The following is a 23806-nucleotide window of genomic DNA, read 5'->3' as shown; positions in this document are numbered from 1 at the left end:
CACTCACCTGCCCATGCTGTCCTGCACGTCACTACTGACTGTGTGCACAGAGCCTGGTGCTTCTCCCTGTGTTCCAAAGCTGGGCTTGGGAGGTGAGCTCCATTCACTCCTCTAGGCCTTCCTAGTGGAAGAAGGGCTGGTTTACCTCCTGGGGTACAGAGAGGGGGGATGCCCTAAGATTCATGACAGATCCATCACGCCACAGGTCACCTCACAGCTAGGAGCCATGATCCACAGGCAGCTCAACGTCTACAGGCTAGGCATCCCATGTGAGGGGCTTGCTCTGAGAGCCCCTCGTGGGAGGGCAGCGTGCGGGTGGTGACAATGGGAGGCTGGCCAGCCTGCCTGCTTGCTTGCCTGCCAGAATCACCTTTCTGCGGGACACTGGGGCCAGCGGCTGATAGGATGGATGTACACGTTAGCATTTGTTCAGTCCCTGGGATCCACCACTCACACTCTGGGATTGGGCTGTTTTGACTTTCTTGCATCGGCTTCGACCACCCAAGATTCATGTGTTTTATCAGTATTTTCCTGTGTGGATGAATAATATCCTGCTCTAACCTGTGTCTATTAAAGGATGGTGCTTGTGCCTTCAAAAGTGGTGCATGTCCACTGTGGGAGTGACTACCACGCTGCCCTCAATGTACAGATGGACAAGTTTGCGTCAGAGCCCAGGGCGTGACCACCCATACCCCCTTCCCGGAGCTCATCTTACTCTCCCTTCTTCTCTGAGGTATCAGAGAAGAATTGCTGAATCACACACCTTATGTTGTCAGGCTGCTTTCCAAGCACCACACTTTGCAATCCTGTTGTTGATGTACAAGGGTTGACTTTCTCTAGCATACTATATTTTATGGCAGCATACCATAGTCTGACTTGTTTGTTTGTTTGTTTAAGCACACGGGCCTTTTATTGCAAGCTTGGGCCTGGACTCACAACCATCACTGGAAGCAGCAGGTCAGAGTTGAGACCCCTTTGTTTTTAGGGTTTTTATAACACACCGATCATGTGGCTAGTGGACCACATACAGGGGCCAATAGGACTGTAACATTCATACAGAACTCAACAATTTTGTATGTTGCAGTGAGTGATCACTCATTTGAAGTACCCTGTATCTTTCTACCTGACTTTGTGCCCAGTCTTGGTGGGTAAGAGGAGGGTCTGCGACTGTGGCAGGAAGGGGAAGGGGGCTCCCCATCTGCCTCTGCATGAAATGGCTATGTTTTGTTCAGTCTTCACAGGACTGTGGACTTATTGATTCTTGAGCAGCTCTCAAAGGACCAGGAGAACCATTTCTGGGAAGTAAGACTTCCTTCCATACTGCTGACTTGGCAGACATAGGAACTAAGTATCCAGGCCACACCACAAATCTACAGCTAGAAATGGATGAACCCTGCTGGGTGACTAGCACTAATCCAGCACCTTGGAACCTGGTCCAGCACTCTAGTTTTGCTGCTTCCGCTCCCCCAGGCTGCACCCCTGCTTCTTCCATGTCCACTGCTGCAGCCTCTGGGCCACACCCTGGGCTCACACATCAGCAGCCTCTGGCCTGCACCTCTGCCCTCCCCACCTCTGCTCTTGGGGGAAAAGGTCTCTTGACTGTCCCCCGACTTGTTTTTAAAGAAGACTTCCAACCATTTGATATACTTTAACCAGAGATGCTCTCCAATGCTGGGATTTTTGTTTTGTTATTAATTTGATCTCTATTTCTATTAGGTCTTCTTATATTATTATTTTTTACTTCTTAAGACAGTTTGTCTTTCTAGGAATGTTTGCAGTTCATCTAGATTACCTAATTAGTTGGCATACAGTTGTACACAGGGTTCCCTCATAAATTTCATCAATAGTATCCATTAGCTCGTTCTTTATTTTAGTACTCTGAATACTTTTTCTTAGCCCAGCTGTTTTCTTGATTTTTTTTCTAATAACCAATTTTTGTTCTCAATGGTTTTCTCAATGATTTTCCTGTTTTCGTGTATATCTATTCTCATGTTTATTTCCTCTGCTTGCTTTGGTTTTAAGTAGAAGTTTAGGGTTATGGGTGTGAGGTCTTACTATTAATATTGTATCTAAAGCTACTCATTTCCCTCTAATCGCTGCTTAGCTTCACCCTAAGTTTTAGTATGTTGTGTTTTTGTTTCTATTTATGTCTAAATAGTTTGTAACTTGCCTTTGGCACATGGCTTCAAATGTTTCATTTCAATGTTTTTAAATTTCTTGAGTTTGTTTCCTGTTTTTCTTACTGATTTCTCATTTATTTCATTGTAGAAAGAGGATATGCTTGGCATAATTTCAATCATTTAAAATTATGGCTTATCTGATGGCTTCATATGAAGACTGTTCTCTGCACTGTTCCAACTGCACTTGAATCTAATGGGTGGTCTCCTTTGCTGGGGGGTGCTCCACTGGGGTCTAAGCTGTGGGGTCTTCAGTGTTGCTCAAGTCTTCTGTTCCTTTTGTTGACTCTTGTGTCATGTTGTCCTCCCCATTGTTGAACATGGATTACTGAAAACTCTTCAACTATTGTGTTAACTGTTCATTCACCCTTCATTCTTTCCGTTGCTGAATCATATACTTGGAGATCAGTGGTCAGATCTGGATCTTCTCAGTGGGTTTCTCTGCATGTTGTGTCCATCTCTGGTGGAGTCACAACTTTCATCTGTTATGGTCTCATGTTGGTGCAATTAGTTGAGATCTCTGCTGCTCATGTGCACATGTGCAACCATTCTCTTTTACTTTCAATTCATGCATATCTTTGAATATGTCATGTATAGATAACATGTATTTACAGAATTTTTAATTCCATGCCTCTATTCACTGTCATTTCCCCCACAGAGAGGTTCTTTCTCTGTTGTTCCTGGACTCATAAAATCTCTGCCTCCTGTGGAGCACCACAGCATTGAGTTCATGTCTCCTCAAATTTTAATTGATGCTTCATCGATACTGAATCCTTAGCTGGTGAGAACAGACTGTTATTTGCTCTTGAGGAGTCTCCTGAACTCAGGGCCTTATGCTTTGTAGGCTGGCATGACACCACCGAGCTCCAGCACCAGCTCCAGCTGGATATTTGGTTTTAATATAATAGTGATATATGAGTGCGAGAAGTAATGCACCTACCTGACAAATGTAACTATAACCCTTCTATACATTATCCCGACAACAAAAATTTTTAAATAATCTATAACCATCTGGACAGCTAGTTTTTCTAGGATACAGCCTTGCTTCCTGCCCAGTGCACACCTGAGCTGTGTTCTGGCTTCCCACTGTGGCTGGAATCAGAGAGGCAAGCACCTCCTCCACCAGGATGGAGGGTGGTTTAGAACTGTGATATTCACCGTCTCAGCCTCTCGTGTAGCTTAGGATAACAGATACGTGCCACTGCACCCAAGTAGAGGTTGAGAGTCATTTCATGAACTTCTCTTCCAGGGCTGGCCTCAAACTACAACCCTCCCAGGCAGCTAGGATTGCAGGTGTGAGTTATTGGCACACAGGTTGTTTTACGGTTTGTTTTACCCTAGGGAAAGCATTGGCCATTTGGATAGCATTCTGAGAAAAATGGCTCTCCAAACTTTTGTTCATTTTGTCTTTTTTGTTGCTGAGTTCAGCATATCATCTGCAGATGGCAACAATTTTACTTCTTTCCAATTTAGATGCCTTCACTTCTACTCAATTGCTCAGTCTAGAACTTGAAGTAGTGGGTGGAATAAAAGTAGTGACAGAGGCATTTTGTCTTGCTCCTGACCTTCAAGAAAAAAAGTTTGTCTTTCACAACTGAGCCTGATGCTTGCTGTGAATTTTCATGCATAACTTTTATTTTGTTGAGGTAGTTTCCTTCTATTCATAGTTTGCTTTTTTAATTGTAAAGTCAAAACTTTCCAATGCTTTTTTCTGCATCAATTTTGATGATCATCTGGGTTTTTCCTCCTTCTGCAAATGAGATTTTTGTTGTTGTTGTTGGTGGTCATGGGACTTGAACTCAGAGCCTAGGTACTGTCCCTGAGCTTTTTTGCTCCAAGGTTAGCACGCTACCACTTTAAGCCATAGCTTCACTTCCAGTTTTCTGGTAGTTAATTGAAGATAAGAGGGTTACAGGCATGAGCCATCAGTATATGGCATGAATTATATATATATATATATATATATATATATATATATATATATATATACATATATTTTTTTTGGCCAGTCCCGGGGCTTGACCTCAGGGCCTGAGCACTGTCCTTGGTTTTCTCAAGGCTAAGCCCTACCACTTGAGCCACAGCACCATTTCCAGCTTTTCTATGAATGTGGTACCAAGGAATCAAACATGGGTCTTCATGCATGCTAGGCAAGCATTCTACCACAAGGCCAAACTCCCAGCCCATGAATGATACATTTTATGGTGATCTGTTTCATATCCATAACATTCCCGCTAACCAATCCATGACTGCTTTGTTTGTTTGGCTGATTTTTTAAGTGAGATGTTTAAATTCTTTTCCATTGCTTTTCATGTATCTTCTAGTTATGTTATCTGTGGTTTTCTTAGGAATGTGCTTAACATTTTTACTAGGTTCACATCACTAGTGCAATTGGGTTCTATAGTTCTATCCTGTTGTTACAGTTGTTCTTGTCACAAAATCTTCCCATTGTTTACCACAAATCATACCTCAAAATTATTTTAAGTATATTAGTATCCTAAATTGTGTATAACATGAAATATGGAGTTACATATTTAAGTTATAATAACACCAGCTTTTGATTAATGCTTAAAAAACTTATCTTGGGTTCAGTAGGTAATATTACTTAAATTAATTTTAAGTAATTATTTTATATTAAGGTGCTCTAGGTCCAGACACCTGTAATTCTAGCTACTCAGAAAGAGTACTATGCTACTGAGGATAGCATTCCAAAGCTAGTCTATACAGGAAAGTTCTGTGAGACTCTTATCTCCACCTATCAAAAAGCCAGAAGTGGAGTTGTGGCTCAAGTGGTAGAGTGCTAACCTTGGGCAAAAAAGCTCAGTCACAGTGCTTAGGCCCTGAATTCATGCCTCAGGATGAGCATATACATACCAAAAAATTAAGTCTTTTAGAACACAAGATTAGTATTGCAAGCCATTATACAACGATACAGTCTGTAATATTTGGATTTTTTGTCATGTGGGGACACTAAGTCTCTCTTGATTTACTAGTGGTTTACAGTCAGTTATGGGACAGATTTTCTTAGGTGTCTGGAACCAATAAGTTCTCTGGTCTTGGTCACAGGCTTTCTATGACTATTGGGCTAGGTTCCCAACAATATTCCAGGCAGTTAAGAACTCTGTACTAGGCCTCACTTCTCTTTTGTTCACAGCCTCAAGGTCAATCAGAGGTCAGCATGAGAGGCCTACCCAGGTCTTTCTTAAGCATGCACACAGCCCCTAGAATATGCATGGGCTTCTAGATTCCAGGAATATGTTGGAACTTTTCAAGCCCCCTGTGGACAGCCCCCTTCCCAGCTTCTCCTCTTAGGCTTTTTCTTTGAGGGGGGTGGTCTATCACATGTCCCACTGGTTAGCCACCATGTAGGCAAGTGTAGCATCAGGCTTTCCACCAGAGTAGCTTCTGAATCAAGTCCAGTTCAAACAGCTTCCCAAGTGGGTATTCCCTGGGAGCCTCCAAATAGGTCAAATAATGATGGCTTTTCGGAAAAGAGACTTGGAAGGGAGTCCAGCCTCGTTCTGTCTAGTCCTGTGGTTCCGGGTTATGGCTCTATCATGAATTCAGACTGTTAAGTTTCCAAGGCTTACCACAGAGCTGGAGAGAGCATATGGGCCTGATGGGGGTTAAAGTACAAGACATTTTGGCTTTTGTCTGTAACCAAAATTCTCCTGTTTTCTTGATAAAGTAAAATAACATCTTCAAGACTATGGCAAGACTTTGGTTAATTTTCAGAGTATTAAAAAAAATCCTTTCTTCTTTCCTTCCCCTCCCCTCTCTCTTTCACAGTCCTGGGGCTTGAACTCAGGCCTGGACACTGTCCCTGAGCTTCTTTTGCTCAAGGATAGCACTCTGCCACTTGAGCTACAGAACCACTTCTGCCCTTTTCTGTGTATGTGGTACTGATGAATTGAACCCAGGTGCTGGGGTCCTTCATCCCCAGTCCCTCTTGAGGAGGGATGGGAAAAACACACCCCAACCAGTCCAAGCCGCGAGAAGAGGGCCCACTGTCCTCCTGCACTCAGCCTTGCTTCTCCAGAGCACGAACAGAAATGCCACGCAGCTTCTTCAAGGCAGGAATCTCTCTCTCCAATAAACCCCCCTCCTTATATTGGGTGCGGGAGCCTATCAGCACCACAGGTGGGCAGGATAAAGAGGTCCACTTGTTTACCCCTACTACAGGTCTCAGCAGAAAGTTATTAGAATGGCGTTACTCGGCCCCCAACACCAGGGTTTCATGCATGCTAGGCAATCACTGAACTACATTCCCAGGCCAGTTTCATGCTTTGATGGAGAGTCTTCTCAGAAACCACTTTTGCTCAAGTTCTGGAAACTTAAGTGGAATATAAAGAAACACGATGGCAGATGTCACTAAAGATGGACAGGCCCATGTGGGAGGAGGTTGGATGTTGCACAGACCCTCTCCCAGACCCTATCTCAGCAGGCTGGTGTGGCTGGTAGAGTCCCTGTTCTAACTTGGGGAGATGTGCTGCTGGTAGGTTCTTGCTCTCCGAGATATGACCAGGCAGGAGGTGTCCCGCTTTTCCTTAGAAAGAGCCAACGGGTGCCGGGGTTGGGTTCACTCTCCTTCTCTTTCTAGGTGCTTTTCCATATAGCAGAGGCCACAAAGAGGAACTCAAGACTGGAGGCTGGACCCAGCTCAGACTCTGAATCTGACATGCTCTTCCAAACACAGCCTGGCATGGAGGTCTGGGAAAGGAGAGGGGAAGCACAGCTTTGTCCCTCGGGCAGGGTCCTAAGCAGGTGGGGCCTGCAGCCAAGTCCACTGCTGAGTGGCTACATAGCTCTGGAAATGAGGCCTGGAATCCTAGGCCAGAGTCTGCCTTCAGTCTGCTAATGTGAGACACTTAACACCCTGGAGCAAATCCCTGTCTGCTTACACTAGTGGAATGGATTTCCTCCTCTGCTGAAGCATTGCCTGAAAATAAAGCCACAATAGGTGGCAGGGCACCACCCCGTGTTCCTCTGCACTGGACTGCTGCAGATTTCTCCCAGAGATGAGAAAGCAAAGAAGAGGAGAGGGCAGAGAGAAGGGGCTCCTGTAGGAAGTTTCTCCAGGTGAGGCAGCGAGGACCAAGGCCCTGGGGCAGGAGCAAACTAGAGGGTCTCCCAGGAAAGCCAGGGAAGAGCTGGAAGGAGAAGGGACTATGTGGCTCCATTTCTCGGATATTAGGCATACGGTTTCAACAGCCTTCAGAAAACATGCAAACAGATTATGGTGCTTGAGCAGAGGAGGAGCCGAGTGCGTGTTATGTAGGCCACTGTGTGTGGTATCTGAAGCTGAATGTTTAGAAGCACAGCAGCCCCTGGGCAGCCTGGAGCCAGAGCTCTGCAAGAGACAGCCCATCCCACTGCCTGCACAGGATTGTGAGTGAGTCAGCAGATGTGGTGGAGCAGCTCTGCCCACATCAGGCCTGGGGGGCCTGTGCCCTGCCCAGGGAGGGGCCATGGGCGGGCCCTGAAAGAGACCTTGTTATGCTAGGCCTCAGGACGCTCTCCTGGCCAGAATCCAAACAGAAAGGTGAGGAATGCATGTCCCCTTCCAGTGGACTCTAGCCCATGGAGGGTATCCCGGGTGCTCAGTTGCACGGCCAAGGCCACAGACCAGGTGCCACACTGTAGGAAAGTAGGTAGGTCAGGACAGAATGCCTGTAGGCATCTGTGTGTATCCAATCTGCAGCTCATAGACACAGCACTCGGACCAACACCCACCCACACAGCTACAATTTGAGCAGCACAACCCCAGCCTCCACACCTACTGGCAAAGGGCATTTAAGAACACTTTAAGGGTTAGCAACTAACAGACACCTTCTGAAAATGGACAACGACCTTGGAATGTGGGTCTGTCAATTACTCATATGGCAAATCAAGCCGGGCCACCATAGGCAAAAGGTATTGCCCCTGGGGCTACTCTAGGGACAGACAGTCCTGGGGCTGGCATACACAGAGCCCAGTGTTGGCCCCAAAGACACACAGCCCATAGTTTCAGCTACTCCCAAGCTATAGAAACCAGCTTGGCCCAGAGCCAGGGGGACCTCCAGAAAGGCCTAGCCCTCAGGGGATCTTGCAGAGGTGTCAAACAATGAACAAAACACTCACTGGATTGTAGAACCTGGGGTGACTTCAATTCTGTTTTTTGTTTTTGTTTTTTTTTTTTCCGGCTAATTGTGGGGCTTGAACTCAGGGCCTGAGCACTGTCCTCAGGCTCTTCTCAAGGTTAGTACTGTGCCACTGGAGCTTTTTCTATGTATGTGGTACTGAGCAATTGAACCCGGGTCTTCATGCATGCTAGGCAAGCACTCTATCACTAGGCCAAACTCCCAGCCCCCCACTTCTGCTTTTTTTTGGTGGGTCGTAGGGCTTGAAGCCTGGGCCTTCTCCCAGAGCTCTTCAGCTCAAGCCTACCTACCCTTGAGCCAAGCCTCACTTCCTGTTTTCTAGAGGGCTGGCTTTGAACCTTGATCCTTAGATCTCAGCCTCCTGAGTAGCTAGGATTACTGGTGTGAGCCACTGCACCTGGCTTGACTTCAATGATTCTATCTCTAGAGATATTCAGCACTGGTTCAGTGAATGAATTAGTGAGTGAATTTGCTCGTGTGCACAGAGGAACCCTTTGCTTGTAGGGACAATGTACTGTGGTCCTCAGTGGGAGACAGGATACAGCATCCTGGTTATAGAAGAGCCAGAGGATCAGATGGGTGACCAGCAAATTTAAAAAAAATCAGTCATTCAAACTGACTCCATGCCTCACACAGAACTGGCTCTAAGACCCTAGCCTATCCAACCAAAGGAGCAGCAGCCACAAGTCTGAGAATTTTCTCAGACATGTTTTTTTTTGTGGGGGGTGACTCCTACCACTGATGGGAGCTTATTCCTGGCCACATCCCCACCCTACCTCTCTGGGGCTGTCCCAGGCCCCTTGGCTGGAGCCTTGCCTGGAGCACCTAGGCTTTAGTCCCCACTGGCCAGGCATTCTGATTGTGTTCTTGGTTGCACAGCTTTCCTAAGGTGGGCCTATGAGAAGAGCCTTCTGAAGCTACGAGGCACAGGCAGAAGCCCAACTAGCCCATAGCATCTCATGGCTTGGGGAATGTTTCAGGTTCACTTCTACTTCCTCTCTCCAACCAAGAATCAGCCTTTTCTCCAGGAAGCCTGGGTTCCTTTTGGTATACAAGAGGCCAGGCACACTCATTGCTGTGGGTGTTGTGACTCCACAGTGCTGGCAGGATGGACTAGGAGGAGATGCTATGCATCCTCGTATGCACAGCTCTTCCTCCTGCCAGGAAGGCAGGACCCCATGCACGCCCTGGCCCACACCTCCTTCCTCTGGAACATCATGGTCTCTCATGGTGGGTGCAGAGCTCTAGGCCTCCAAATTCTTATGCTAGCACTTGTGGGGAGCAGTAGAGACCCACCAGGGTCGGCAAGGTCACAGCCATTCCCTAAGACCATGGAGTATTTTCAGAGGTGGTTTCTGGTGGCCAGTAGTATCTGACAAAATGAAAGAAAAGTCCTTTTCTCAATATCCATGTGGAGCTGGACATGTGTCACCAATTTCACCCATACATTTTTATCAGATTAACTGCAGAAGCAAGTGTTCAAATCCAGCTCTTTTCCATTAAGCCAGATAATAGAAAGATTTGCATACATACACAACACAGTTCTAAGTTATTTTGAAAAAAATAACTGCTTTTTAATAAAACTGTGTGTCACTTGTGTTGATATGAGATATAATTTTAAAGTTCTAAGTGGGTTATTAAATATTCTGGGTGTTTGCTGTAATATGCAGGTGTCGAGGGGACCCACAGGAGCAAAAGCTTTTTGGAGGCCTCCCCCAGTGACTGCTGAGTGGAAGGCAGTCTCTGAGGTCAGAAGACTAAGGAGAGAATTTGCTTGGCCCCAGGGCCTGGAGTCTAAATATTGAGTACCTTCACCACTCTGTGGCTATGTTATTTGAAATACAGGTTAGATCATTTGTTTTTGTTTGCATTCTATGCTTGTGGATTCTATTTATTCTCCCTTCTTCCCTCCCTCTCTTTCTCCTCCTCCCCCCTCCACCTCTCTGAATATGTAAAACATTAACAATGTTATAAAAACTGGAATGTATTTTGTTTAAACTTAAAAGCTCCCTAGATTTTCTAGTGAGCAGAGACAGCTGTTCAGGATTGAGCAAGATTTCTCTCCTCTGCAGTTCCTAGGCCCCATGAGTGGGGTTCTGTAAATATTTTTCCTGACATTGAACAGCAATCAACTTCAAAGTCTATTAGCTTGTCCAAGGAGGGGAAGCAGCATGGTGCCCAGGGCAGCCTCTCTCCCCTGCACCGACCCCTGAGAGCAGGCACAGAGAACAAGCCATACCAGTGAAGGGCCCTGTAGAGGGTAGTCCCTTTCAGGGGCTCATGCCTGACCCCTTAGCACCTGTGGCCTGGTGCTGATACCCTCATGGAAGGATTCACCCAAAAAGCCCTGTGGCCAGTACTCCCTGAAGTTTTAGGGGGAAAGACCCCACTATGTTTGGCTGAAACCCAGTACCACTGAGGCCTGGACTACTGGGGCTGGAACCCTGAGGCCTCTCCAGACCACTTCCCACACTTCAGGTCAGGTGGAGAATACAGCCCTTCAGGACACACCTGCAGCAAATAAGCTTCTTATAACCCCTGGCTGGGGACAACTGCACAGCATCCACTGCTGGGGAGACACTGGTTAGAGGAGGGAGCAGAAGGGTGGAGGAAGACGGGGAGGGAGTAGGAAAGACAAAGAGAGGGGTGTGGCAGCCTGGCTGAGGGGCGGGGAGTGAGCTCAGCTGGAGCAGGTCAGAGGCAGTCAGCCCTGTGGGGAGGGTAGGTTACAGCTCCTGCTGGCTTCCTTGAAGGGAGAGAAAACCTTTTGTCCCACATCCAGCACTCTGCCACTTTCTGAGGCAGGTGGTGGGGGTGCTGTGCACAGGGGCAGTTGGGCTAGTGGCACTGACATTAGGCGTGGATAGGAGCACTGGACCAGCCAGCCGATCCAGCTCTACCGTCCACCTCCTGCCTTCTGCCTGGTGAGTACCCTACTGTGTGCCTCTAGGTCCCTGGCACACAGCAGACCCCAAGAGGGCCTGAGTCTCCTGGAACTTTCCTCAGGCCAGAAACTTTTTTATTTTTTGGCGCCAGTCCTAGGGGCTAGAATGCAGGGACCTGAGCACTGTCCTTTGGCTTTCTCAAGGCTAGAGCTCTACTACTTGAGCCACAACACCACTTCGGGCTTTTTTTTTCTATCTATATGGTACTAAGGAATTGAACTTGGATCTTCATGAATGCTAGACAAGCACTCTACCACTAGGCAAAACTCACCCCACTACCCCCTGCCCTGAAACCATTAGCACTAGGATGGAGACTCACCTCAGGCACTGGCTGACAGCCTTCTCCAAACAGTATCCCCTGTTCTGCACTTTGCTGGTCTAGTCCTGGCATAGTAGTGTATCAAGTTCCTTGCCAGTCTGGGGTTCTGGGGTGGGTGGTGGGAGCTGCAGGGAGCTCTGTGCAAGGTCTCAGTATGATAGCTAAGTGAAGGCATCTCACCTGCCTGGGAGCCCCTGCAGATCTTTTCCTGGACCCTGTAGGCTGGGAAATCTGGGGACTAGGGGTGCTGGCACTGGTACTGCTCTTCCTCTGCTGTAGGTGATGGAAAACATGAGCAGGACAGCTGCCCCAGGCAGTGCTCTCTGGGCCCTGCTCTTGGCTACCCTGGGCTCCACCGCAGGCCAGCCACTTGGGGGAGAGTCAGTCTGCACAGCCCGCCCTCTGGCCAAGTACAGCATCACCTTCTCCGGCAAGTGGAGCCAGACGGCCTTTCCCAAACAGTATCCCCTGTTCCGACCCCCTGCACAATGGTCCTCGTTGCTGGGTAAGGACAGCCTCTCCCACCTCAGCCCAGGGCACGTTCTTCCTTCCCTGGCAGTGACCTTACACCATGTGGGAGGGCTACAGTAGGAGAGATGGGAAGCTCTTCAGCTTGGGTGGCTCTCATTGAATGAGACTAATTGAAGAGATACTTGCTGAACACTCACTGTGTGCCAGCAGTGGTGCCAGCAGGGCACGGTGATCACAGCACAGAAGACTGGCTGGCCACCCAGCTAGGTGCCCTGGCCCTGTGCACATGTGAAGAGAGCAAACGTGGCTCCCTGCCTCTCCACCAGGGAGCTGATGCTTGAGAATGGAGGGACATGGTATCCCCAGGGCAGCCAGCTGGGATTGGAGCTGAGAGCCGATTGCCAGTCCCAGCTGGCCATTCACACAGCAGGCTGTCCACACAGGGGCAGCTCACAGCTCTGACTACAGCATGTGGAGGAAGAATGAGTATGTCAGCAACGGGCTGAGGGACTTTGCAGAGCGTGGCGAGGCCTGGGCACTGATGAAGGAGATTGAGGCTGCAGGAGAGAAGCTACAGAGTGTCCACGCAGTGTTCTCAGCCCCTGCTGTCCCCACTGGAACTGGGCAGACCTCTGCAGAGCTGGAGGTGGAGCCCAGGCACTCCCTGGTAGGTGTGTGTGTGTATGTGTGTGTGTGTGTGTGTGTGTGTGCACACGTGTGCACATGTGTGCATGGGGGGGTCCCTGCAGCCCCCCGCAAGCTGAGCCTTCTGACCACACACAGGTGTCCTTCGTGGTGCGCATCGTCCCCAGTCCTGACTGGTTTGTTGGTGTTGACAGTGTAGACCTGTGTGAGGGAGGGCGGTGGAAGGAGCAGGTAGCCCTGGACCTTTACCCCCATGACGCAGGGACCGACAGTGGCTTCACCTTCTCTTCCCCAAACTTTGCAACCATCCCACAGGACACAGTGACGGAGGTGAGCTGTCCGCAGGCCTCTGTCCAACTGCTCTGTGCTGTGCAGAGCACTTTGGACTGAGTGTGGTGGTCAGGGGTAGGGGTGTGTGTACGTGTGCCTTGTCAGAGGATGGACTGAAGGCTTTCATCTGCCTAGGATGGCCCCTGGAGGGGCCAGGATGCCTAGGATGGGCTACTTTTTGGAGAAAGGCCTGTTTCTGGTGCCTGCAGTGAATGGGGGGTGGGCAGCAGAATGTGGGCATGCATCTAGCAGAGTACTCCCTCCCAGGCTCTCTTCCCATGGCCCTACTTTGTGTGTCTGCTGTGAAGACCACATGTCCTCTGCCTGGCTCATGAGTGCACAGATGTGGACATCCGAGTGTTTCTGCTATGTCCTGTGTGGCATCTGTGGCCAGCTCCTGTCCAGAACTCTTCTTGTACATCTGAAATGCACAGGCCTGAATGTGTTGTGTGTGCCTGTTGCTGTGGTGGGGCTAGGGTGTTTTCTACCATTGCCCTGCACTTGTCCAGTGGGGCCATACACACAGAAGTGGATTCTCAGACCCCTTTGCCAACTCCCCCTTCTTCCTCCATTCAGATAACGTCCTCTTCTCCCAGTCACCCAGCAAACTCGTTCTACTATCCACGGCTCAAGTCTCTGCCTCCCATTGCTAGAGTGACCCTGGTACGGCTTAGGCAGAGCCCTAGGGCCTTTGTTCCACCTGCCCTAGACCTGGCCAGCAGGGGAAATGAGATCGTTGACAGCCTCTCAGGTAAGGTTCAGGTTTCCAAATTCTGGCACACTGCTAGTGGATAGGCCATCAGAGTGGAGATCTTGTAATCCTAGCTATTCAAGAGGCTGAGATCTGAGGACTGAGGTTTGAAGCCAGCCCAGGCAGACAAATCTGAGACACCTATCTCCAATTAATCAACAAAATGTTAGATGGGAGGTGTGGCTCAAGTGGTAGAACCCTGTAGGGGGACAAGGTCCTTACCTCACAAGACTGCTAGAGGCCTCAGGCCTTTAGAAATGTGGGCTGTGTGTGTCTGTGTAGCAGGAGGATAGAGCCACAGCACAGTGACCAGCAGCGTCCCAGCCTCACAATGCTACACAGCAGGTGAGGGGTCATTTCTCAAACCCTAGGACATCACTAGAAAGGACACCAGAAGCTCTGGTGGATCCCTGGGGTGTTCTTAGAGGCTATGGCTTTTCATCACTGCCCAGCCGGTTTGAGACAGCATGCCTCCTTCCCCACCAAACAGAAGGGAACATATGCAGGGGTGGGCTTCCCTTCCACTCCCTCCATGCTGTCTTACTCCGGTGCTCACATGTCTGGTCTCCTCTGTGCTTTCCAGGACCAGAAACACCACTGGACTGTGAATTTTCTCTGTGGTCATCCTGGGGACTGTGCAGAGGTCCATGTGGGAAGCTGGGAACCAAGAGCAGAACTCGCTATGTCCGTGTCCAGCCTGCCAACAATGGGACCCCCTGCCCTGAGCTTGAAGAAGAGGCTGAGTGTGCCCCTGATAACTGTGTGTAAACCCAGACCTTTAGGCTCAGGTCTGGTCACAGAGGGCTCCCAGGAGGCCAACAACATGGCCGGTTTTACTTTATCCTCAGGCTAGGCTGAGGGATGCTCCTTGCACTGAGACCCTCTGTGGCACACAGGGGATACTGGTGAACAGGTTCCTTCCACTGACAGATTAATTCTTGAGGCTCACAGGTCTGCCCTAAATTATGTCCCTTGTAATTTATTACTCTTCTGTGGGGCTGCCCTTGTTGCAGAGAGTGTACAATTCAGTGTGGGTGGAGAAGGCACTCAGCCAGGCCCAGGGGACCCATACCCATGTAGTTGTCAAGATACCTCAGACCCACTGTTCTTGCTCCCACACCTAGCATGGCCACCACCTCTGTGCTTCTTCCTGCATTCAATGGGGGCAACTGTGCAAGAAATACAAGAGGGGTAGTTTTGGAAATGGCATTCTCATGTTACTGTTCTCTTTGCATTTGAATAAAAGCTTTCCGACAAACATGGGAGATTGTCCTTGCTTTCCTGACACTGAGGTGGAAGAAGACTAGGGCACACATGGAGAGAGAAAACACATTCTCCATATGGCAATGTCATGGCTGCAAGGTAGAGGGGGGAAGAGGACCATGTGCTGAGGCTTCAGAAGCCAGTGATTGGCATTAGAGTAGCACAAACAATAATATTAGTTCATTACAGACCCCGGCACAGACATTGCAAGTGACAGGAGACCCAGAGCAGCACCTGGAGATCAGCCATAGTACAGGAACCCTCATTCTGTCCCTTCCCAAGGAGGAAGTGGTACATCCCCAGAAACAACCTGACCGTTGTGCCTCGAGCCTTAGATACCTCTGATGTTAGCTTTCTGTTACTGTGATATAATACCTGAGATTATATGCCGGGGCCTACCGGCAGCAAATTGGGGTTCCTGAAATAGAGGGCAGGGATTGGAAAAAATAGAAGAGAGACAAACACATCGGGTCCGGGAGGTCTGCAGCCCAGGCAAAAACTGCCGCCTCATTTATTCTCAACTCAAAGCTTATATCCCTTCTTGAGACCAGGGCACTGCCAGGTGTTACATCCAGATGGTTAATCAGGGAACTGTTGGGGGTTACATTCATATGGTAAATCTCAGATCAATTGAACAGGAGAAGGCCAAAAAAACAATAAGACAATCAAGCAATTATCTGATGCAAATCAAAGTACAGTTTGATTCCACTCTGGCTCCCAACAATTATAGAATAGGTAAGAAACATTCACTTTGAAGGTAGCTTTGAAGGCTTAAGTCCAGGGACTTGTGGGCTACTACTGGAGGGGTGCATGTGAGTTCATAGTGGGGCATATGCAGTAAAGCAAAACCATCATTCACTTCACGGCTAGGATGTAGGACAGAACGAGGGGCCAGGGTCCTGCCCTGCTTCAAGGGCAGGTTCCCTAGGAATAAGATCTAAGCACCATGCCAGGAAACTGAATTCCCACGCCTGGGCTTCTGGAGCTATTTCGGAATTCCATGGCAGCAGTCCTCAAAGCTCACTCCTTCTGTGGAGGTGCTTGCCTGCCCTTTCCCTGTATCACTCCTTCTAGCAGACTCCAGAATACCACTCTGAGTAACTGAGCCTAGGCTAGCAAAATTTTGGAGTGGACAGCCCTTAGCCCTCCTCTAGCAGCCTAGATGTGGAGGACATATCTTTTGTGCCTCAGAAGATCCTGGTAGATCACTCTTCTGATTGGCTAAGACCTTCTCTACTCTTGATGCTTACAGAGGCAGATCCGAGGCCTAAGTCCTGACATCAGTATTCTAACATGCTGCGAAATTCTTAAACAATAAGCAGAGCTAATGGGGTCATGAGTCCTGCCTAAAAGTTTCTGTGAACGTTCCCAGGAGTGTAACAGTAGAGAGGCTGGAGAGGAAGGAGCACAGCAGTACTCTGGGCAAGGACCCAGTAGACCTGATGTCACCAAACTCCTGCACATAAAATTCCAGGGAATGTGAACTCACCAACGCCCTAAACACAAGAACCCAGGGAAGGTGAACTCACCAACCTCCTGAACACAAGAACCCAGGGAAGGTGAACTCACCAACCTCCTGAACACAAGAACCCAGGGAAGGTGAACTCATCAACCTCCTGAACACAAGAACCCAGGGAAGGTGAACTCACCAACCTCCTGAACACAAGAACCCAAGAAAGGTGAACTCATCAACCTCCTGAACACAAGAACCCAGGGAAGGTGAACTCATCAACCTCCTGAACACAAGATCCCTAGAAAGATGAACTCACCGACCTCCTGAACACAAGAACCCAGGGAAGGTGAACTCATCAACCTCCTGAACACAAGAACCCAGGGAAGGTGAACTCACCAACCTCCTGAACACAAGAACCCAGGGAAGGTGAACTCATCAACCTCCTGAACACAAGAACCAGGGAAGGTGAACTCATCAACCTCCTGAACACAAGAACCCAGGGAAGGTGAACTCACCAACCTCCTGAACACAAGAACCCAGGGAAGGTAAACTCACCAACCTCCTGAACACAAGAACCAGGGAAGGTGAACTCACCAACCTCCTGAACACAAGAACCCAGGGAAGGTGAACTCATCAACCTCCTGAACACAAGATCCCTAGAAAGGTGAACTCACCGACCTCCTGAACACAAGAACCCAGGGAAGATGAACTCATCAACCTCCTGAACACAAGAACCCAGGGAAGGTGAACTCCCCAACCTCGTGAACACAAGAACCCAGGGAAGGTGAACTCATCGACCTCCTGAACACAAGAACCCAGGGAAGGTGAACTCACCGACCTCCTGAACACAAGAACCCAGGGAAGGTGAACTCACCAACCTCCTGAACACAAGAACCCAGGGAAGGTGAACTCACCAACCTCTTGAACACAAGAACCCAGAGAAGGTGAACTCATCAACCTCCTGAACACAAGAACCCAGGGAAGGTGAACTCACCAACCTCCTGAACACAAGATCCCTAGAAAGGTGAACTCATCGACCTCCTGAACACAAGAACCCAGGGAAGGTGAACTCACCAACCTCCTGAACACAAGAACACAAGAAAGGTGAACTCACCAACCTCCTGAATACAAGAACATAGGGAAGATGAACTCATCAATCTCCTGAAGACAAGGATTCAGGGAACATGAACTCACCCACCTCCTGGACACAAGAACCCAGGGAATGTGAAATCACCCACCTCCTGAACACAGGACCCAGGGAATGTGAACTCACCAACCTCCTGAGTACAAGAACCCAGAGAGGTGAACTCACCAACCTCCTGAACACAAGAACCCAGGGGACGTGAACTCACCAACCTCCTGAACACAAGAACCCAGGGAATGTGAACTCACCAACTTCCTGAACCCAAGAACCCAGGGAAGGTGAACTCACCAACCTCCTGAACACAAGAACCCAGGGAAGGTGAACTCACCAACCTCCTGAACACAAGAACCCAGGGAAGGTGAACTCACCAACCTCCTGAACACAAGATCCCTAGAAAGGTGAACTCATCAACCTCCTGAACACAAGAACCCAGGGAAGGTGAACTCATCGACCTCCTGAACACAAGAACCCAGGGAAGGTGAACTCATCAACCTCCTGAACACAAGAACCCAGGGAAGGTGAACTCACCGACGTCCTGAACACAAGAACCCAGGGAAGGTGAACTCACCGACCTCCTGAACACAAGCACCCAGGGAAGGTGAACTCATCAACCTCCTGAACACAAGAACCCAGGGAAGGTGAACTCACCGACCTCCTGAACACAAGCACCCAGGGAAGGTGAACTCACCGACCTTCTGAACACAAGAACCCAGGGAAGGTGAACTCACCAACCTCCTGAACACAAGAACCCAGGGAAGTTGAACTCACCAACCTCCTGAACACAAGAACCCAGGGAAGGTGAACTCACCAACGTCCTGAACACAAGATCCCTAGAAAGGTGAACTCATCGACCTCCTGAACACAAGAACCCAGGGAAGGTGAACTCATCGACCTCCTGAACACAAGAACCCAGGGAAGGTGAACTCACCGACCTCCTGAACACAAGAACCCAGGGAAGGTGAACTCACCGACCTCCTGAACACAAGAACCCAGGGAAGGTGAACTCACCAACCTCCTGAACACAAGAACCCAGGGAAGGTGAACTCACCGACCTCCTGAACACAAGAACCCTGGTAAGGTGAACTCACCGACCTCCTGAACACAAGAACCCCGGGAAGGTGAACTCACCAACCTCCTGAACACAAGAATCCAGGGAAGGTGAACTCATCAACCTCCTGAACACAAGAACCCAGGGAAGGTGAACTCACCAACCTCCTGAACACAAGAACCCAGGGAAGGTGAACTCCCCAACCTCCTGAACACAAGAACCCAGGGAAGGTGAACTCACCGACCTCCTGAACACAAGAACCCCGGGAAGGTGAACTCACCAACCTCCTGAACACAAGAATCCAGGGAAGGTGAACTCATCAACCTCCTGAACACAAGAACCCAGGGAAGGTGAACTCACCAACCTCCTGAACACAAGAAGCCAGGGAAGGTGAACTCATCAACCTCCTGAACACAAGAAGCCAGGGAAGATGAACTCATCAACCTCCTGAACACAAGAACCAGGGAAGGTGAACTCACCAACCTCCTGAATAGAAGAACCCCGGTAAGGTGAACTTACCAACCTCCTGAACACAAGAACCCAGGGAAGGTGAACTCACCAACCTCCTGAACACAAGAACCCAGGGAAGGTGAACTCACCAACCTCCTGAACACAAGAACCCAGGGAAGGTGAACTCACCAACCTCCTGAACACAAGAACCCAGGGAAGGTGAACTCACCAACCTCCTGAACACAAGAACCCAGGGAAGGTGAACTCACCAACCTCCTGAACACAAGAATCCAGGGAAGGTGAACTCACCAACCTCCTGAACACAAGAATCCAGGCAATGTGAACTCACCAACCTCCTGAACACAAGAACCCAGGGAAGGTGAACTCACCAACCTCCTGAACACAAGAACCCAGGGAAGGTGAACTCACCAACCTCCTGAACACAAGAATCCAGGGAATGTGAACTCACCAACCTCCTGAACACAAGAAACCCGGTAAGGTGAACTTACCAACCTCCTGAACACAAGAACCCCGGGAAGGTGAACTCACCAACGTCCTGAACACAAGATTCAGGTAAGGTGAACTCACCAACCTCCTGAACACAAGAACCCAGGGAAGGTGAACTCACCAACGTCCTGAACACAAGAACCCAGAGAAGGTGAACTCACCAACGTCCTGAACACAAGAACCCAGGGTAGGTGAACTCTTCAACCTCATGAACACAAGAACCCAGGGAAGGTGAACTCACCAACCTCCTGAACACAAGAACCCAGGGAAGGTGAACTCACCAGCCTCCTGAACACAAGAACCGAGGGAAGATGAACTCACCAACCTCCTGAACACAAGAAGCCAGGGAAGATGAACTCATCAACCTCCTGAACACAAGAACCCAGGGAAGGTGAACTCACCAACCTCCTGAACACAAGAACCCAGAGACACGAATTCTCCAATCTGCTGCACACAGGACCCAAGAAATATGAACTCTCCAACCTGTTGCACACTCCTCCCACCATCTGCTGTGTTCAGCAGACTACAAAACCAGACTCAGAAGCTACTGGCATTGGTATTATCAGACCCAGAACATCAGGAAAGCAGACAAAGTAGGAGCTCAGAAACCAAAAGCAGACTACAGGAAGATATCAACATTATGGATTGAAGCCCTTGCAGATGGACTGAGTTCTGTAGCCAAGTGAAGACAATTGTACGACCAGAGTCACAAAGCGTGTACTATCTCAGAGTCTGCAATCGACATTTCCACCTCCTCTCTCCTGGCTGGATAGCTCCTTCAATGAGCTTTCAGCACAGAGCAGTGAGAGAGGCAAAGGCAGGATGGGAAGAGAGAGGGCCTGGTAAACACCCAGAGCACATCTTCCCTGTGGAGAAGTGATACATTCTGACCTCAATTGTTTATGAGCAATTTAAAAGCCATTGTTCTGAGCTCTGTGTTTGTAGAGGTAGTCAGCAGTAGGAAGGCAATCATGAGTTCATACCCCAGTACCAACACACAGAATGGGGTCTGGAGGGAGGGGGAAGAAAGGGAAGGAGGAGAGAGAAGGATAGGGGAGGGGGAGACAGAGAGAGAGGGAGATAGAGAGGGGGAGGGAGCAAGCAAGCCAATATGAGAGCACCAGCCCAACACAAACTACACAGAGCTGGCTAAAATAAAGCAGGGTCACTGAGAGCAAAGCAAAGAAAGCACCCCATGCACAGCGGGGGCCTGGACCACAGGCCTACAGGACCCTTCTGAACCATAGAAACTTTTCAGTGGTGTATGTGTGTTCAGAAGGAAAGCAACAAAATCAAACTCTTACATTTTGAGAAAAATTACCAACTAGAAAACATGGAAACAAAATGAGCTAAAGAAATCTAATAAAACTCAAACTGTTTCTTTAAAAGGATTAGTACATTCCATAAATCCTTACCTGGATCAATCAAGGAAAATGGAGAAAACATTAAGTCAGAATTAAAGAGGAAACCTCGGTATAAACCCTACAGATATTAAAATGATAATATAACATCAGGCTCAGGTAGCTCATGCTTGTAATCCTAGCTACCTGAGATACTGATTCCAACCCTTTCACTTACCAAAAGACATTTATACCTTATGATATTCAGTAAATATTTGGAAAATATTCACTGAAGTATTTGGAAACTATTTTGGAAAAGAGTGTGCATTCTATTATGCTATAAGGGCAGGGTTTCATAAATGTAAACAGGCCACAGTGGGTCATGCTGGTTGAAGTGCTGTTTGGGTCCTCCTCCATCCTTCTTCACTTCCCTTTTTTGTTCTATTAATTACTGATGGAGCAGGGCTTAACTCTCCAGCAGCCACCGTCTTTTATCTTTCTCCTCCAGCTCTGGCAATTTCAGTGCCATGAACTCTGAAGCCTTATCGCCATGTGCACAGGCTGTCGTGATTGTGATGGAGTATCCTCCATCTCCGGGGAAGCATTCTACTTACTGGGCTGCCAGGTCTAATGTTAATACAGGCATCCCATTGCCCTCTGCAGATGCGTCACTTGAGCTGTACTTTTGTTTTTCTTAAATTTGTTTTGTTTATGGCTTAGTTTTTTGTTGTTTTTTCCCCTTTTTGACAAACAAAACATTTGTAGCAACTCTGAATCAAGCAAGTCTGCTGCTGTCACTTTTCCAAAAGCATACTCACTTTCTGTCCCTGTTTTGCGCTTTGGTAATGCTTCCACCAGTATTATGTCCTGTGTCTGACTAATTCGCTGCATTTTGGTGGTATGTGATGGCTTACGATTGCGTGTGGACGACAGGAGCCACACCCAGATGACAGGGTGAACTGAATCATAAAGGCTACGTGGGTTCTGACGCCTCCACTGACATGTTCTCCCATCTCCCCCTCATCTTGGCCACCCTGTTCCCTGAGGACACAACACTGAACTAAGTCAACCTCACAGTGGTGCAAGTAAAAGGAAATGTCACACATTCTTACTTTAAATCAAAAGCTAGAAATGATATACAAGCTTTGTCAGGAAGGCATGTTGAAAACTGAGACAACCCTAAAACCAGATCTCTGACATTTAAGTAGTAAACCATGTTGTGAATGCAAAAGACAAGTTCTGTGTTTGTTTTCCAGTCCTGGAACTTGATGAACTCAGGGCTTGGGCATGGTTCCCCAAGCTGTTTCTTTTTTGCTCAAGACTAACATTCTACCACTTGAGCCACAGCACCACTGCTAGATTTTTCTGTTTCTGTGGTAGTGAGGAATGGAATCCAGAACTTCATGCATGCTAGGCAAGCACTCTACCACGAAGCCACATTCCCAGCCAAGAAACAAGTTTCTGAAGGGAATTAAAAGGGCTAATCAGGGAATGCATGAGTAGTAAGAAAGCCAAACAGCTAGAGCTGACATAGAGATGGTTAGAGGGTTACACAGAATATTAAGACAGCCGTAGCATTCCCGTAAGCTGGCAGAGGTTTGTTCTTGCAGTTTAATGAAGCAATGTCTACACAGAATAAAAGTGCAAGGTGCTAAATGTAGAAGTTATGCTGAATTATCCAGATCAGCGAATATAACTGATGACAGTGGCCAAACTGAACAACTAATTCTTAAATAGAGACAAAGCAGCTAGGGAGAAACAAGTTCTTGGCTTCAATGCCTCAAAAGGACAGGCAACTGTCTAGTTAGGGACTAACCCTGGTAAGAACTGCGCTGATCTATTAGAGAGCCTGGCTGATTGCTCCTTACCAGAGGGTTATGAGGTACCACAGTGGAGACTGTCAAATGGTGACTATTGACAGTTGTGGGGGTTTTTTGTCAGTCACGGGACTTGAACTCTGGGCCTGGGCACTGTCCCTGAGCTCTTTTAGCTCAAGGCAGGTGCTCTACCACTTGAGCCACGGAACCACTTTTGGTTTTTCGGTGGTTAAGGGGACATAAGAGTCTTACTGACATCTATGCCTGGGCTAGCTTTGAGCTGCAATCCTCAGACCTCAGCCTCCTGAGTAGCTAGGATGACAGGTGTGAGCCACCCCACCCTGCTACTCTTGACAGTTTTAATCATTCACACAAAGCACTGAAAGTGTATACAAAGAGAGACTTAACGAAAGCTCTATGTGGACCTAACAACTCTAGTGGCATTTAATAGTACTTAGTAATATTTGATTTGCTTAATAGTGCTTACCTCCTGCCCTCATAAGGGCAGGGAAAGGTAGGTACATCTAATCTGCTACGCTATCACAGTCAAGAAGATGATACATTGAGGATTGCTATTATTGCCACACAGGATTTGTTCTAATAATTCTTGCAACTATTGAGAACCTACAAATATCTCAAAATAAAAAGCTTAAAAAAAGAAAACAGAGGGCTGGGTGCTGGTGTCTCACACCTGTAATCTTAGCTCCTCAGGAAGCTAAGATATGAAGAGTTTGAAGCCAATTTGGGCAGGAAAGCCTATGAGACTCTTATCTCCAACAAAAAAGTTGGAAGTGGAGCTGTGTCTCAAGTGGCAGAGCACTAGCCTTGAGCAATAAAGGTCAGAACAGTACCCAGGTCCTGACTTCAAGCCTCAGGACTGGCACAAAAAGCAAGCAAGCAAGCAAGCAAGCAAAGGAAAGAGGGGATAACACAGCTGAAAGAATCTAAATCATCATTTTGTGACTATTCTTTCTTGTATTATGAGTCTCATCAGAGGAAGGCCTTA

The 23806-nt window shown here is 48.3% G+C and overlaps 1 protein-coding gene across 1 annotated transcript; it reads left to right on the top strand.

The window, feature by feature from the left end:
• Window positions 1–11022: 11022 nt before the first annotated feature.
• On the top strand, window positions 11023–15030 carry Spon2 (spondin 2). The gene is made up of 6 exons (XM_090344138.1): window positions 11023–11241; window positions 11861–12086; window positions 12496–12719; window positions 12836–13027; window positions 13604–13778; window positions 14362–15030. The coding sequence occupies exons 2-6, from the start codon at window positions 11864–11866 to the stop codon at window positions 14544–14546; spliced, it is 999 nt and encodes a 332-aa protein (XP_090200264.1). The 5' UTR covers window positions 11023–11241; window positions 11861–11863; the 3' UTR covers window positions 14547–15030.
• Window positions 15031–23806: the final 8776 nt, after the last annotated feature.

This window comes from Megascapheus bottae, chromosome 13, assembly GCF_031878675.1.
Source record: "Megascapheus bottae isolate mThoBot1 chromosome 13, mThoBot2.hap1, whole genome shotgun sequence".
Classification (NCBI taxonomy): domain Eukaryota; kingdom Metazoa; phylum Chordata; class Mammalia; order Rodentia; family Geomyidae; genus Megascapheus; species Megascapheus bottae.
The sequence above is the reverse complement of the archived record's forward strand: the minus strand, read 5'-3'. Positions and strand labels throughout refer to the sequence as shown.